The sequence below is a fragment of the Ochotona curzoniae genome, unplaced genomic scaffold (assembly GCF_017591425.1).
Source record: "Ochotona curzoniae isolate NIBS_2020 unplaced genomic scaffold, NIBS_Ocur_1.0 contig_3819, whole genome shotgun sequence".
Lineage (NCBI taxonomy): Eukaryota > Metazoa > Chordata > Mammalia > Lagomorpha > Ochotonidae > Ochotona > Ochotona curzoniae.
In genome coordinates this window covers 17,998,432-18,014,985 of record NW_024466004.1, presented here as the reverse complement: position 1 = coordinate 18,014,985, position 16,554 = coordinate 17,998,432, and the positions used below count along the sequence as shown (strand labels likewise).

General features: G+C 36.2%; 1 protein-coding gene across 3 annotated transcripts in view; it reads left to right on the top strand.

Annotated features, from left to right (window-relative positions):
* The window catches only part of HMGCLL1 (3-hydroxymethyl-3-methylglutaryl-CoA lyase like 1), a 117,191-nt gene that overhangs the window by 57,085 nt on the left and 43,552 nt on the right, over window positions 1-16,554 (top strand). For 2 of the 3 annotated variants that reach the window (XM_040983574.1, XM_040983573.1), the window contains 3 exons: window positions 1,340-1,488; window positions 11,250-11,313; window positions 15,094-15,282. In XM_040983574.1, coding sequence (XP_040839508.1) covers window positions 1,340-1,488; window positions 11,250-11,313; window positions 15,094-15,282 — 402 coding nt within the window. The remainder of the gene's footprint in view (window positions 1-1,339; window positions 1,489-11,249; window positions 11,314-15,093; window positions 15,283-16,554) is intronic. The other variant, XM_040983575.1, reaches the window with a different exon arrangement.

Below are 16,554 nucleotides of genomic sequence, written 5' to 3'. Positions count from 1 at the left end.
AATATGATTCTCCACCTCATGAAAGTTTCTGAAAGTGTACCCTCTGATTCCATCATCTAAAGTAGTATTACAGACTATAACTTAAATAACTCTCAATGCAATATTATGACTATTATTAATATTGCTTAAATAGCTAACTTTTTACCAATCATTTTTCAACAGCTTTTGGTTTTGTTATTTCCTCCAGGGTGAGGATAATCATTTTCATTGTATCTTCTTGTACTGATTTTCCCTCTTTCTCTTTTACTGTATTTCTTCTGATATTAAAATAACAGGTTTAATGATCACATGTTTAATAAGAACCACTTGAACGTTATGTAAATGCTTCAGCTAGTATGCTTACTTGGGTTCAGCTACTGATTGTGTCCATAGATATTTTTCATTTCTGGATTTGAGGCTATATTGTATGACGTTGAGGACATGGGAGCTACTTAGGATATAATTTATGAGTGTATGTTGTTAGAACCATTATCTTTCATTTGATTTGATACCATTCTTATTTTTTTAGTAGAGAAAGAAATAAAGAGATATTTTAACCTGTTGTGTCAGTGGTACCCGGCTGCAAAACTGTAGATTGTCCTGCCTTTTAACAGATATTGACAGGGACATTCAGGGTTGTTTATAAGCTCATGGAATGTAGCTGTCACTTCTGCATTCAAAATGTGGCTCTAGAACTTCCCTAACTCTGTAGTGTTGGTTCTTTAGCTTCTTTGGGTAATTTTTTTTCCCATTCATGCCTCTATGGTATTGTTCAGAGATTACAAAATAAAAGAAGACATAAAGCCATAACAATAGTATTGACAAATATACTTTTACCTGACAATTTCAAAAATTATTTTGGGTGTAATTGTAAAGGCTTATTTTTGCATGAAGTTTGCCTTATATTGGAGAAAACATACATGTATCCTTCCAGGATGGCTTGTTTCACTATGAATAATGGCTGAGTAGTGTTCCATGGAGTAGATGTACCACAGCTTTTTGTCCATTCCTGTTTTGACAAGCATCTGTGTTGTTTCCATGTTTTTTTTTGAAGATAGTGCTGTTATAAATATAAGATTACCAGTCACTTTCACATATGCTGACTTCATTTTCCTTGGATTTATTCCCAGAAGTGCAATCGCCTATTAAGAAATAGGTGAAGAAAATAAACAAGTATTTTTCAAAAGAATAAATTCAAATAGCTAATAGAAAAATTAAAAAAAATGCTCAGGCTCCGTAACTAACAGAAATACAAATAAAACAATATAGCTTAGGAAGTAGTTTATCTTCTACTACCTCTGTCATTTGTATGTACATTTTTCAAAATTATTAGCTTTTGCCTTTAAATTGTATTTTGCAGGTTGCTGCTGGAGCCACTGAGATATCAGTTTTTGGTGCTGCATCTGAGTCCTTTACCAAGAAGAATATTAACTGTTCCATTGAAGAAAGCATTGGAAAGTTTGAGGAGGTTATTAAGTCTGCAAGGCATATGAATATACCAGTACGAGGGTATTTGTTAAATTCTGTATCTTGTTTATATATTTTTTTTTGGCGTTTTTTGGTTGAACTTATTTTTGGTCTATCTTCTACCACCAATAAAATATGTACAAGGAATTTTATTTATATAATATTTAATCAGAACAGTAACTATAACAGTAACTATATAGTTACATATATTAATGTTATCAGTAATTACTTGTTTATGTATAACTTGTCAGTTTCGCTGTGCCATTGAAATCAGAGGCATTAGCTTAAAAATTGACCATCGTTAATCATTTTCTTCACACTCAGTTATCCAAATGCATCTCTATTTGATGTCAACCTACTATGAGTTGTTAAATTAGAATAAATTCTTTAGAGTTTTGGGGAAGGAATCATTTTTATTCTTGAAAGAGCAGCTTATGTAGAACTTCAATAGAAAATATTCAATGCAAAATTTGATCTTTGAATTTATCTGTGAAATGGAGTCCAACTCTGCCCTTCGTTCAATCCCAACTGCCTCCTCAACACTCAAGTGACTGCTATTTTCTGGGAGACCATGAAAGCACACCACGCATCTTGCAGATCACTGTCCAAATATGCTTGTGAATTTGTACATAGAAGAAAAATAAGAAAAATACAAATGACCTTTCATATTGCCCCTATTATCTGAAGTGTATATTTATTTCACTGATGGTTCTTTGTTCTCAATCTTGATTTCATTTTGTTTTATTTTGTTTTGTCTTCTGTTTTTATTTTTCCTAGAAATTTCATTGTCCATGGTCTGAGCTAAGGAACAGAATCAAGTAGATCCAGTCCATAAGTCATTTTTGAAAGAGAAATTGACCCACTATCCACAAATTCAGAAGTATTCCTTAAGATTTATTTATTTTTAATTGAAGGTAGAATTACAGAAGGAGAGTTTCTGTATTCTAGTTCTTTCCCCAAAAGGTTACAACACCTAGATTTGGACAAGACTGGTGTCAGGAGCCAGGAAAGTCATCCTAATCTCATTTATGGGAGACAGGGAACCAAGTACTTGGGCCATGCTCTACTACTTCCCCAAGTGCGTTGGCAGGAAATTGAATGAGAAATGGAGTAACAGGTATTCAGTCCAGCCTGCTTTAATGTAGAATGTGGGTGCTAAAGTCACAGCTTAAGTACTGCGTCATGTCAACCTGACACAGAAAAAAAATTTGTAATTATGTGTATCTATTTTATGGAAGAATTTGATAGCCAAGATAAGTTTTCTATAAATAACAAGATCACACTTTTAGCAAAATATAATATATATATTATATATACAAAATATACATATATATGTATGTATCTCACCATAATCAAAAAAGGAGATGCCGTTCAAACTTCTAAATTCACATATAAATAACTGTTTCTCTTTCCTTCATTGAGAAAGAATAGACTCCATTCTTCTCAGCACTCATTTAAAGTGTGGAGGTTAATCTTCAAAGCAATTACCACTTGAAAGTTCAAGAAAGAGCAAATAATTAAAATAAGTGTTCTGCAACTCATTCTTCAAATATGAAATGTATGTATGATTTTAATATTGAACGATCAATGTAACCATGAGTTGTGTAAAATTAAATTTTGCTAATTTTCTTTCATAAAACAGAACAATGTAATTGAGTTAAACAACTCCAAAGTTATGTTTAATATTATTTCACAATTAATATTATACAGTCAGCAATGAAACTTCTAGCTATTCTGTGACAAAATTTTTCCAAGCTTTGTTTAGAAGGTCAAGTATTGAGGGACTTGGAATGACTCACAGTAAAACTACATCAATAGAGCACAGGGGAGACTTTATAGTGCAGCTACACTACAGACAAATGTGTGTCTTCAGGATGTATTGTGTCTTTGGAGTGCAACTCCTGAATTTTCACAAATATTATCCATTTTTATAGGAAATACATTTTTCAATATCTGAGTTCCCCATTGTCTGTACAGTTAAAATATGGTCTCGCTCACTTATGATTTTTAAGATTTTTTATTTGAAATGCAGAGTAACAGAGAGAGATTGACAGAAAAAAAAATTCTCGTAGGCTTGTTCACTGCTTTAATGCCCACCAATATCCCTCTAATGACAGAACGCAGATGCTGGGAATTCAGTCACTGACTCCCATCGGAGTTGGAGGGACCCTCCACTTAAGGCATCACCCTTATCCCCCAGTATGTGTGTTAGCAGGAAGCTGGAGTCAGGAGTGGATCCAGGAATTACACTTGAGAACTTGAACAAGAAGCCTTTCCGTCTTCTTAACTGTTACAACAAAAGATTGTTCTTCTTTGAAATTTTAACAAAATTTAAATAAGAATGTCATATTACTTGAAATATATATTTCAGATATTCACTGTTCTTACAAGCCATAAGCCATAGAAAAAGACCATGCCCAACTAGTTAAAACTGTAATAGATGCTTCAGCATGTCCCAATGGCTGCATTAACATTACTTGATCATAATCCAAAAGATATATGTTACCGCTGCCAGAGTTAAAGAACATAAAGTAAAACACATCATGTTCACTAACAACTACTTACTTATTTATAAAAAATGATGAACTTTCTTACACTAGTGTTTTAATTATAGTCAAGAAGGCTAGTTTTCACATCACCGTTACTCCATTAAAACACATGTCACATGCAGTACACATTTTTGTACAGGTTCAGAATTTAGCTGAACATCTGGGACACATTGCAGAAAGATAGTATGCCAAATCAATGACAAAAATGCAGTCAGGTAATTATTGCTGCCTATACATCATGCGAATGAATAGTGAAATGTTCACATTTTGGATTTCATTCATGTGGCATATGTTTTTAAAGGTGCAGGTATTTTTTCTGCTATCTGCCCAAAGTCATAAAAGTTAAGAAGGTGAAATAAATAAATAAAAGTTTGCGATTTCATAAAGCAATATCAATGGCATTTATTCAAAGATATATTTATTTGTTAGGATTATTTTAAAACGGAAATGTCTCAAAATCTGAAGTAGTGTTTTACTCTGTAAGATAGTCAAGATTTGTTGCTTTATGTCTATAATGAGTATTGAATTGAAAGCAGCCACATGAGCTACATGCTTACCCTTTAAGGAGCTATTCATTTTAAAAACAGAAAATGAGTACTGAATTGCCACTATTGATTTCACCATTGAAATGTTTATAGATGGGTAATGTAAAATTCCAAGGTCAGAATTCCAGTATATCAAAGGAACTGTGAAAAATTTAATGTAATTACATGTTATAATTCCAAAATCCATGCATGGAATGGCTTGATGCCTGATTAATCTTCTGAACAATCAGGAAGTATATTTTTGATACTTTTTCCTAGGTATCAAGCCTAAAAAAATAAATTTTGCATGGTTTAAAAAGTCCAAGATGGAAACGCACTTATCTGTGAACTGCACCCCTTGAAACGGAGCGAGCTTTCCGAGAGTTTTAATGAATCAGGAATGCACATTTTCTGTATCTCTTTTTCTACTGTTATCCACTCCGCCTACATTTATTCTTATCTAAAAACTAAGGAATATCTTGTCTGTTTTAAAGGCTGCCAAAAGGGATTATGCCACATATATTAATGATAAATAACTTTGACATTCTAAACTATTTCCTGTGATTAATTGATTTTCAATTGTTTGGCTAGCCCTAGCTAACATTCTGTGCTTTAAATTATAATATTGTGAACCACTTTTAAGTTTGCCGTTCCTGAAAATCGGCAATTGTCACTGGTTTTTTTCTTTGGGAGAAGATTTATAACTCAATATACTTATTGAAAATTTTAAACCTGATTGCTAAGTGAGCCAAACCATTTAGATTGTATTGCACCGAGTTTATATTTTCTATTCTTCTGTGCAAAATGTATTCTGATCCTTATCACGAAGGTAATAAAATGTTGTTGAGTGAGGCAATGCATATCATTGTTTAGGGCTCTTAAAATACAATCTCCCTCCCCTCCCTCTCCCCCCCCCCCCACATCGTAACTTTGAGATTGTGTTCCTCAAGACTGGTATATCAAATACCTTCCAGCAAATGATCTGTCCCCATGGAATTCACTTGTGTGTGTACAGCACCATCTCTTTAAATGGAGCATCATTTTACTGCCCCTTGAATTTCCTTTCCAACTTCTGTAGTTAAACTGAAACTGAGCTCTTAGCCTGAATGAACAATTCAAATACTCATTTATCAAAATATTGCAGAAAATCTGTTAAGGCTATTTTCATATGGTTTATTTGGGAGTTATACTTTTATAGTTTGATGCGCTAGTCTAGCACTGCTGCATGCTAGAATATTACAACCCTGCAGTGGTTAATATGCGTAAGTTCTATGTGTGTGGCCTGGGAAAACAGTAGATGACTGAGCAAAGCCTTGGAACTCTGTACCTGTGCAGGAGACCTGGAAGAAGCTCCTGGATCCTGGCTTCTGGCTCGTGGCTTTGGATAGACTCAGCTCTGGCCACTGGGGCCACTCAGAGAGGGAACTAGTGGTTGGAAGATGTTTCTGTCTCTCTTTCTCTCTGTAAATCTGACTTTCTAATAAAAATAAATCTTAAAAAAAGAAATGTTAAGAAATGTTTGAGTAACAGAAGTTTGCTTCGATGAATAAAGGTTTTCATGGGAGTATACAGCAAAACAGGAAAATGAATGACTTTCAAAAATTGATGAACTTGAACACCAAGTTACTCTGTGTAAAATGATATTAGTAATTTTTTTTTCAAAATAGGAAATATGTGATCAGATCTATGCTTTAACAATATAATGTTGACAGTTTAAATTGTAGTGAATTTGTGTGACACTGCATGAGAGACCAGGGTGGCATCTCACAGAGCAGACTGCTCTGTTTAGTGTGCTGGACACTCATGGGCTGCATGACCTGTGGACCACAGGAGAAGGATTAATTAGTTGGTAAAGTCTCAAAGGCTAGCAGGACTCAATCCTAAAAAGCTGCGTGTTTCTCTAAAAGGTGGAAAATGTGAAAGTGTTGAGTAAATAATTTTTCATGTGCAAAAGAAATTTTGGGGTTGATTCTGGACTTTACTGCATAATTTTTTAAGAACAGACTTTGCTGGACTGAGTTGTCTCAGAAACCTTTTTACTTTTTTTACTCTACATAATGGAAACATAAATGTAACAACATTTAAGCCATATAGCCAAACTTTTAAAGAAAAAATAGTCCCCAGGTTTCATCAAAGAATATGTAGTCATGATGCACGTTGATGCCAGAGTGGCATATGTAGTTATCCAACCCAGATGTAATCCCTAATGGGTTAGAAATGGGATTTCAATGTCTCTTTGTAAAAAGATAGATGTTCTGTCTAGACTTGGACTTGGAAATGAGTAATTCTTGGAACCTGGCAGAATCTTACTGCCCATGCAAAGTCAGTGGAATCTGTGCCAGCTATAGTTCTGTGTTTTGGATTTATGATACATAAGTATTGTGGAAACTAAAATTGAGAAATAAAGCTTAGAAACATATCCAGGAACTGGTCATATCTATGAGGAAAGGGGAAAAGGTAATCAGACTCTGTTAACAAACCATTTAAACAACTCGAGGCTCATGGAAATCCTGTATTAAAGATACCACATACTAGTATTCACAATAAAAACTGTTATCCACAAGAGAAATTAAAATAACAGTTTGAAAATAAGATTGTAAACTACCCACTTAAAATGCTTATGGAGCAGGGCCCGGCATGATAGCATAGTGGTTAAAATCCTTGCCTTGAACATGCTGGGATCCCATATGGTCGCTGGTTCTGATCCTGCTGGCCCTGCTTCCCATCCAGCTCCCTGCCTGTGGCCCGGGAAAGCAGTCGAGGATGGCCCAAAGCCTTGGGACCCTGTACCCGCATGGGAGACCTGGAAGAGCTCCTGGCTCCTGGCTTCGGATTTGCTCAGCTCCAGCTGTTGTGGTCTCTTGGGGAGTGAACCCTCAGATGGAAGCTCTTCCTTTCTGTCTCTCCTCCTCTCTGTATTTCTGACTTTGTAATAAAAATAAATAAATCTTTTAAAAATGCTTATGGAGCAAAGGAAGTAAATAATGAACAAACATGTATTTATAAAAACTAAAAAGCAAATGAGCATTTGATCAAAATAAACATATTTTTATAAAATTTAAATGCGTTTATCAAAAATTGAATCCCTTGAACAGCAGATTAAATTAAGTTGAAAGGAAGAATGGTGATCTGAAATTAGGCATTGAGAAAAGTGTAAAAATGAAGTTCAGAAATAGAAATTAACAGAAGTTTTACATCTGAGGTTAACACAACTAGCTTGACTTTCTAGGAGAAAATAGACTTGAGAAATGTTGGAAGACCTAGTACCAAGAAATTATAAAAAATGGTGCACACAAATGTAGTCATTAGAAGTGGAAAAACAATTATGTATCTGTAAAGGAGATGTAGTTACACTGACAGCAATAAATTCAGCAGTAAAGAATTGAGAATAGAGATAGTTTCTGATACAAATGCCAACAAAGAATTTTGCATATAGTCAAACCATTGTTAAAGAATGGAGGGGATATATATATATATATTCATGAGGTAGCATTGTGGCCACGAGGGGCCAACCACAATGCTATTGTCTTACATGAGCACCATTGGAGTCCTGGCTGCTCCACTTCCAATCCAGCTGCCTGCTAACACACCTAGGAAGGCAGTGAAAGGTGACGCAAATCCTTAGACCCCAGAGTCCGTGTGGGAGACCTAGATTGAGTTCCTTTTGTTTGGCATTAGCCTCATTCAATTGGGATGTTGCTGCTACTTTAGGAGTGAACAGGTGTTTGGAAATCTCTCTCTCTCTCTTGCTTTTTCCTTCTGTAACATTGCCTTTCAAATACACAAATAAATCAAATAAAATCTCTTCTTTTGAAAGCACATCTTGACAGTGTGGTCTGCAAATGGCCACCATTTAGAAATTCTTGCAGAAAGAATTAGTTAAAGGTGTATTTGAGTCAAGAGAGCACTGAATTAGAAGTAAGGAATGTGATATAACAGAAATTTAGGTTAGAATTCTGAAGTTCAGAAGAATGAAAAATTGTATGAAATATATCTGGGAGAGATTTAGCAACTCACTAATCAAGGACGAATAAGACTATTGTGCATATACAATCCTGGGATTGTCACTTTTTTCAAAAGAGAGTCAGTCAATACAGTTGAGGTTGTATGGTTGCAGTTACATAATTTTTACTCATGGTGAAATAAAGAGATAGAAAATGTCTTATAGGCACTTATGATTGCTACCCTTCCCTGGGTGACTTATTTAATTGGTTTGGAGTGTGTTTTAAGCATTGGAGTTTTGCTTTGTTCTTTTAAAGCTCCCCAGGTGACTCTGTGCAGACAGGATTCAAAATCGCTGTCATCAGTTGCTAAAGAGAAGTCCAGAGCTGACTGAACCCAGTCATCGGAGAGTTTTTTTTAATCATCATAGAGACATTTGGCCCTTAGAAAAACTAACCTAACTTTTAACAAGAATTGGCAAATATTTTCTTGAAAGTATAGAAGTAACATCATAAGGTTTGTAAGTCAGATGATGTCTGCTGAAATTGCAATACTCAATTGTGTCGTCAAGGTGCAAAAAGCCTAGGATAAAATGTAAACAGTTGTGCTGAACTCCAATAAAATTTTATCGTCAAAAAGAGCAATGGACAGAAATTGTCATATGAGCCTGAGTGTGCCATTCATTATATCACAGTGTTAAAGTGTAGTTAAAAGAATGAAGTTGAACATTAGCTGTAGAGAAAGTACTACTAATTGGCCAAACGATTGGTTACTCACAAGACTGGAGAAGTACATGCAAAAACAAAAGGTGATGGATTATGAAGACCTGTGAAATCACAGGCCTTTAAAGGTCACGAAAATGAGTGAAGAGATTTTTTTATCTGTTGATTCGCCTCTACAGTGTTTGCAGTAGCCGTGGGTGGGATAGGCCAAACACAATGCATTTCTCTGGATCTCCAATGTGGGTGGCCTGAGTCCAGGCACTCGAGTCATCATCTACAGGCTTCCTGGGCTGCATATTAGTAGGAGCCTTGATCAGAAGGCGAGCTCGGACTGGAACCAACACTCCTAAACATGTTGCAACCTCCCAAATTGAAGCTTAACTGCTGCACCAAATACCTGTGCTCGAGGCAGATACGGTTTTGACAACACAGCAATAACCAGGCACAAATAGAGATTTGTTTTGTTTGGCATTAGTTGTTCTTTGTTTTGTTTTTCACAGTTAGAGGGAGGAGCTGTAAATTAATGGTTTGAATTTTGTCTTAGTGCACATCTAGATGTTTTGGATTCAGGATAAGTGTACTCATATTTTCATTCTGTTATCCAAATCTCTATATCTGTATTGAAACCATGTCCTTTTTCACACCACTGGCCTCCTTCTCCTGTGTTGTGTTCAGAATAAAACAATTTCTTTTCACACATGTTGGTTAAATTTAGAGATTAAGCAATACACTTAGGTTACAGCAATTGAAAAAGTAAAGAAATATGTTTCTGGTCCATTGTAACTTTCAAATTTTATTTGAATTTGCCCCTCTCTCATTCTTTTTCATAACTACTTGCCTGGCATATGGAACTGCTTATTCATTTTGGTCTCCTTGTAAAAATTGCATTACATTTTAATATTTCTAAGATGGCTACATCTTAGAATCAGCGATATGTTGTGAGTCATGGAATATGTATTTTATTTTTCTTCTACAAAGCCTGTTGAGAAAGCCATGGTGTATCCTCCAATCATTAGCATGTTAGAATCAACGAGATGTAGCATTTTTTTCTTGTGTTTTTGCCTTCACTTTTTCCCTGACAGTCACTTTAGTACTCCAAAAGGGTTATATAACATGGAAAATGCATCTGATCTTGATACTCTGCTATCTAATAATTTTGAGAGCCCCAAAGTAACCATGAGTGATCTCAGAGTTCAAACCTCTTGGTGGGGCTCTAAAAACCTTTTATACTTTGGCTTAAAGGGTGGGATATCCAACATTTTTACCCACCACCCCTCTCTGTCTCATGGGATTCTTCATTCTTGATCATCAAACATGGTAACCTTGTTCTAATCCTAGTGTTGCAAGTACCTCTGAGAAACTTTATATTAAAACACGATTGCTGATAAGCTGAAAATAACCGAAATAAGGTTTTTCTAAAAGATAATAAATGAAAATAGAGATAGATTGTTGTCTTTGTAAGAAAGATTGAACTTTTTAATATTAGAATGACTTGCTGATGAAACTTATAGAATAACTGCATTTGGGGCCTTTTAAATACTGTTGTGTTTAGAGTGATTTGCACTTGCTTATAACAGGTAAACAAGTTGAACGATGAGGCTGTGTCCAGTTTTAGAAGCTTTTGGTGATTAATGGTTGCACCTAAATGAGGCCAAAACATCCAGACAGCAGTAAAAAGAGAAATTCTGTTTATTTTTCCATACTGTCTCTTTATAATTTCAACTCCATGGATGTACAATTGAGTAAATAAGTAAGTGTAACTTTGTGAGTAAAACTAGGTATTTCACTGACACTTTCTGCTTTGAAAATTAACATGTTGCTGTATAAATGCTGTATATTTACTGTATAAATACTTGCTGTAAAATCTCCATCTGACATCAAGCAACCTGTATTAAAGACATTAAAAATATATAATAATTGAATATATCCTATTTTTAAGTATAGGTGGAAAATACTGATCATGAAATCATACAAAATAAATTTTCTTGATGATTTCAATTTAATAAAAAGTAAAATTAAGGTAATGTCTTACATACATATTTATATAGCCTTGTATTTTAATTCAGGTATGTGTCTTGTGCCCTGGGCTGTCCATATGAAGGAAACATCACCCCTCAAAAAGTGACAGATGTAAGTTGCATTTCCAGCCTCCTTGGTTCATGGTAAAGTAATGTGTATTGTTTTCATAATCCAGCTGCATCCTTCCCTATATACTACATCTGTATAGCAAAGAGAAATCAATATAGAGGGTGAGTATGCAAACATTTTGTAAAGACATCTTTGATCACTTTGCCGCTTCTTTTGAACATCGAAGAATTGTACATTTGCTGTAGCAGTATAAATAGCATTTGCACTCTCCCATGGAATGTCAATGCAGTTTGCATACTTGCATTTAAGCCTTTTGCATCTTTTGGACTATTAGATACATCTCTTTCCTTTCTTCTTCATACTTTCATATTTATGTTAAAATATACAACGTCAGTGACTTTGCTCTTTTGTGTTTCTCTAGATCTTACTGCCATGATAATTTTGCTCTCATTCCCAAGCGATTTCACAACACTAGGTCATAGTAATTAATAATGGCTTGTTGACATTCATTTCCTAATTGTTAGTCTTTTATTATTAATTTTTGTCAAAGAATACAAAATTACTTGTCTCTGAGACTACAATATGCTATCTCAAAAACTCATCTGTATGTGAATTAAGTCAATGTAACCCCAGTCATTCAAGTTGCTAATTTTGATCAATTTAATTATAATAATATGTTGCAGAAGAATTGAAGATGGCATTGACAACAGAATAAGTTTTGAGTTCAGCTAAAACTATTCTGCATTGCTTGGATCTTTTGAAATTCAGCAGTCATCTATCATTTTAAAGTTGTCCTACCATTTATTTTTCAATTAAAACCTTTCCACACAGAGGCAGATATTATATTAAATAATGAAACTCAAATTATTGCATAGAATGAACCTCCAAGATTTGAAATTTCAGGTCCAATAAAGACTGTGTTGGGTTGGCATCTCCTTACGCCCAGTCTCCTTGCATTTCTGCTTTTTGCCCTGCATGCTCCTCTGCCCCCAGTGTATTAAGCACACATGGAACTGGGATCTGTTCCTGCAGCTTAGTTGCTGCTGTGGAGAGTCATATTACCAGGCAGAATACACGTATTGGAAATTCATGATCAGTAACTACAACAGGGCCTTTTGTGCTATGCTAGTACATTTTGTTATTAACCCACACTCTTTCATCTGATATATATTTAAGATTTGGAAAGTCAGATACACAGAGATGTGGAGAAAGACAGAGAGGACGATCTTACATTTGATAATTCACTCTCCAAATGGCTGCAATGACTGGAGTTGAGCTGATCTGAAGCCAGGAGCCAGGAATCTCTTCTGGGGTCTCCCATGTGGGTGCAGGCTCCCAAGGCGTTGGGCCATCCTCAACTGCTTTCCCAGGCCACAAGGAGAGAGCTGGACAGAAACAAGCGCTCATGTGGGATCCTGGAGCAAGCAAGGTGAGGACTTTAGCCGCTAGGCTACCACCTGGGGCTCTGACTAAAGATAGTACTCTTTTCGAACCTCTAATGCTTTCTAGTTTTCTCTACCCCTGCAGTTTACTTTTTCACCACATGATCCTTTGTATTTGACTTTTTCCCTGCCTGGAACATTCTTTGAACTTTATATTTGAGCTATCTCGGACCCACTAACCTTTAATTCTGATATTCTTCTTGGAACATCCTTCTCAGTCCATTTCTTGTCGCACTCTTCAATAAGTTCGCATGTATTCTATCTTAATTTGTCACTCAAAAAACCCTCAATTTCCCTCACATGTACTCTTAGAATATTACTTCTTTCTTTCAGCTTCTAAATTTACATAGAGTTTATGCATTTCTCAGTGTAATGAACAGATCTGTCCTCATTTGATTTCTTCACTGTCCATTATACCACTAGCCATGATAATGCTTGTTTCTCCATTTCATCCTATACCGTGGCACCACACTTGCTGTAAAACAGTAGGTAAATAGTACATGCTAAATGAATTAATTACTATCATGTACCAAACTGAATGGGAAGTGACTTTTACAAAGTCTCACTGCATTTTCAAGATCAAGTATAACATTTATGACATCTTTTTAATTCTGATTTTAAGGATTAATTTGCTTAATGCTTAAAAGATATACTAAATGAAGATATACCACTGTCTGTATTTTTACAGATAAGAATCTAAAGTTTAAACAGGTTATTCCCTGTTCACTATCATATTCCGCCAGGCCCTCCAATGAATTTTTAATTTGCTCTATTTTGTCCTTCATTTCCAATAATCCTGCTTGATTTTATTACAGTGTTGCTATGTCTTATGTGGCATATTCCTTAAATTCTGATATATGCTTCTTGTTGTTGATAAGGAGCTTTATAACAAATTTTTAAGTTCTTTATTCCCCCATTTGCTTGATATATTCCTCAGTTAACTCTGAGGTTGGCAAAGGCTTTTGCTTTTTTTACAGGGGATTCTTCAATAATATTCATGGTGCCTTTATACTTTGTTTTTGGTCATTTCATTTCTGGTTGTCAGATTTTTCTCCTTAGGGCAGGTTTCTAAGCTGTGTCACAGGTTTAAAATTCAGTTTTACTTACTGTGGTTGATACTCAGTTTTTCATTTGCTGTCACTTGGGCCATTCCATCCAGGAAGTTTCATGTCTAGAGTCTTGTGCTAGGCTTCCACCAGGGTTTCTGTAGGCCCAGCTTCTGGCTAACCACTCTCCACCTCCTATGATTCTATGCTGTGGCTGCCCCCTTGCCTCTACAGCCTTTCTCCTGCTTCTTGTTTGAGCAGTTCCCAGGTTTATCGAGGCATCAAGTGCCCTGAATAATTGGTTGTTGGTGGTGCCAATCTTGTCACAATCTGCTGGCTGTTAGGTCTGAGGGCTACCTGTATCTCTATTGGGTGGGATCCATATCATGCCAAAGTTAGGTATCATTACCTTGTGTGAGTAGTGCAATGCAGTGAGCTGGTGCTCACTGTTGTCCTTCCAGTCTCACAGCCTTCGCCACACTATACAAATTGCTGCCTGATGTGGCACTGACAGAGTTCTGGGACCGCTGACCATTAGGTCTTGTGTCTACCCAGATCTATTTTGGGTGGAACCTGTAAGATGACACATTGGTAGCTTTCCCTGTGGGACCATTGCAATGCACTGAACTGGAAATGAATTTGCTCCCAGCTCAGCACATGCAAAGTTTGCTATTGTCCTTGCAGTTCCACAGCCTTTTCCTCTTTACAAAAATGTGCACCCGATGTGGCACTGGTAGGTATCTGGGATGTGAAATCCACCTTGTTCTTGCACTGCCTGTTTCGGGTCTGCTGTTCTGTCTGTCTGCTCCTGCTTGGATCATAAAAATAAGCAAAATGGACAGTTATTTGCCAGGGGCCACTTCTTAAGCTCCCAATGATCTCTCCTTCCCATCTGCCTGTGGGGGAGTTGTGGGCACTGGTGGAGCTCAGGTTGCCACTCACTTACTGCTGCTGGAGTACCTGGTCACTGCAATTACCTGTGGTCTCTGTGGTCTCTGTTGCTTTCCTGAGTCCGTGTGTCTCCAGGTACCCCTTTTCTGTGAGCTTGTCCTCTCCTATATCCTGGAATCTGTGCTCCATACTTCACCCTGGTTAAGGATTCTCTGTCTGTTTAAAAATGTCCTTGCACTATTGCACCACATTGATTCTTCACCCAAAGTTTTTAAAACGATTTTCACTTAATGAGTAAAGAAAAGAACAGAAAGCTGAAGCATATGTTTTCTAGGCACACAATTGATCTTACTTGTGATATTTGGCCTCTGTGTATGTTTTGAGCATAGACAGTTTGTATATTCACATGCGTTGTTTTAATAGCACATCACCTTTCTTGACAGGTGGCCAAGAGATTGTACAGCCTGGGCTGCTATGAGATCTCTCTGGGTGACACAATTGGAGTAGGAACACCGGGAAGCATGAAAAAAATGCTAGAATGTGTCATGAAAGAAATCCCCGCAGGTGCTCTTGCCGTTCACTGTCATGACACCTATGGACAAGCCTTAGCAAACATCCTCACTGCCCTTCAGGTATGATATATTCATTGTGTGTTGTGTATTAGGATATAAATTCTTACTAGTGATATAAACATGTTGAGAACTTTAGATGTTAAGACAATGTTTTATAAACAGTGCTTACCGCATGACAGGCATTCAAGAAGTATTGATAAATTCTGAGTGATTTTTTTTAGAGGGAGACAGAGAATAGATGCTTCTGAGAAACATCTGATTTAAAAAGTTTGTGATTCTATTCCTTTTAGAGTATTAAATCTGGTAGGGGATTCTCTGACTCTTTCAACTCCCATATACTCTGAAATATGATGTCATTTTTTTCAGGAGTACAAATAAGGTAGTACAGTTTTTCTGTTGTAATATTATAATGCTAATTTTGCTAACTTGGTGCTCTCATATGGGACAATATGTGGGAGTGTGTGTGTGTGCATGCGTTTGTGTGTGTGTGTGTGTGTGAGGCATGCTTCAAATACAACATTTAGGAAATAGACCTTCTGAAAAAGACGAATTGTGTGCTTGGTATGGAAACAAAGCCCATGTATTTGGAGAAGAAATTAAGGTCTACAAAATATGTTAAACTTTTTAATTGCATTGTCTGTGTTTGCAGAGTGGCAGGACTGGAATCTTGGACATTTGGCTATTATGTGACAGGTACACAGAAATACGGGAAACAATCATGAACCCAAACAAGATGAGTGGAGTCACTGAAAACGTGTGTAAGCTCAGGACTCCCTGGAAGACAGCATTTGGAGAAAAAGGGAAAATTAATAAAATTAAAAAAAATCTGCCCCACAGAGAGTTGTGGGTTAGTAGGATCTTCGGGTACTAAGGAAAACATGTATTTTCTGAAGCAACATATCTTCAACCTAAGTCAAACTCTGTGTGTGTGTAGATATGCACATATGTGCTTAAAGGGGAGTGATAAATTTATGAGGTGGTTAGTAGAGTGTAGTTAGTAGAGGTAGTTAGTAGAGGTAGTTAGTAGAGGTAGTTAGTAGAGGTAGTTAGTAGAGTGTAGCTCATGAAGTAGTAGAGTGTCTGCCTAAGAAGCTGGAATTTTGGTTTCTATTTTAGTACCCTGTGTACCAAGTGTGTGTGATTGTGAGAAGCAAGGGCACATATGTGAGGCAAGGTGTCTAGCTAATCAGTGGCATACATCCAGATTTGTGTTCTGTTGCTCCAGAGTAGAATTTAAAGTATCAATAGAAATACTTGGATAAAATGAGAGAACTGGTTTGTATGATAAACAACATTGTATGTGGCCAGAAGGTAAATGAATGATAGAAGAAA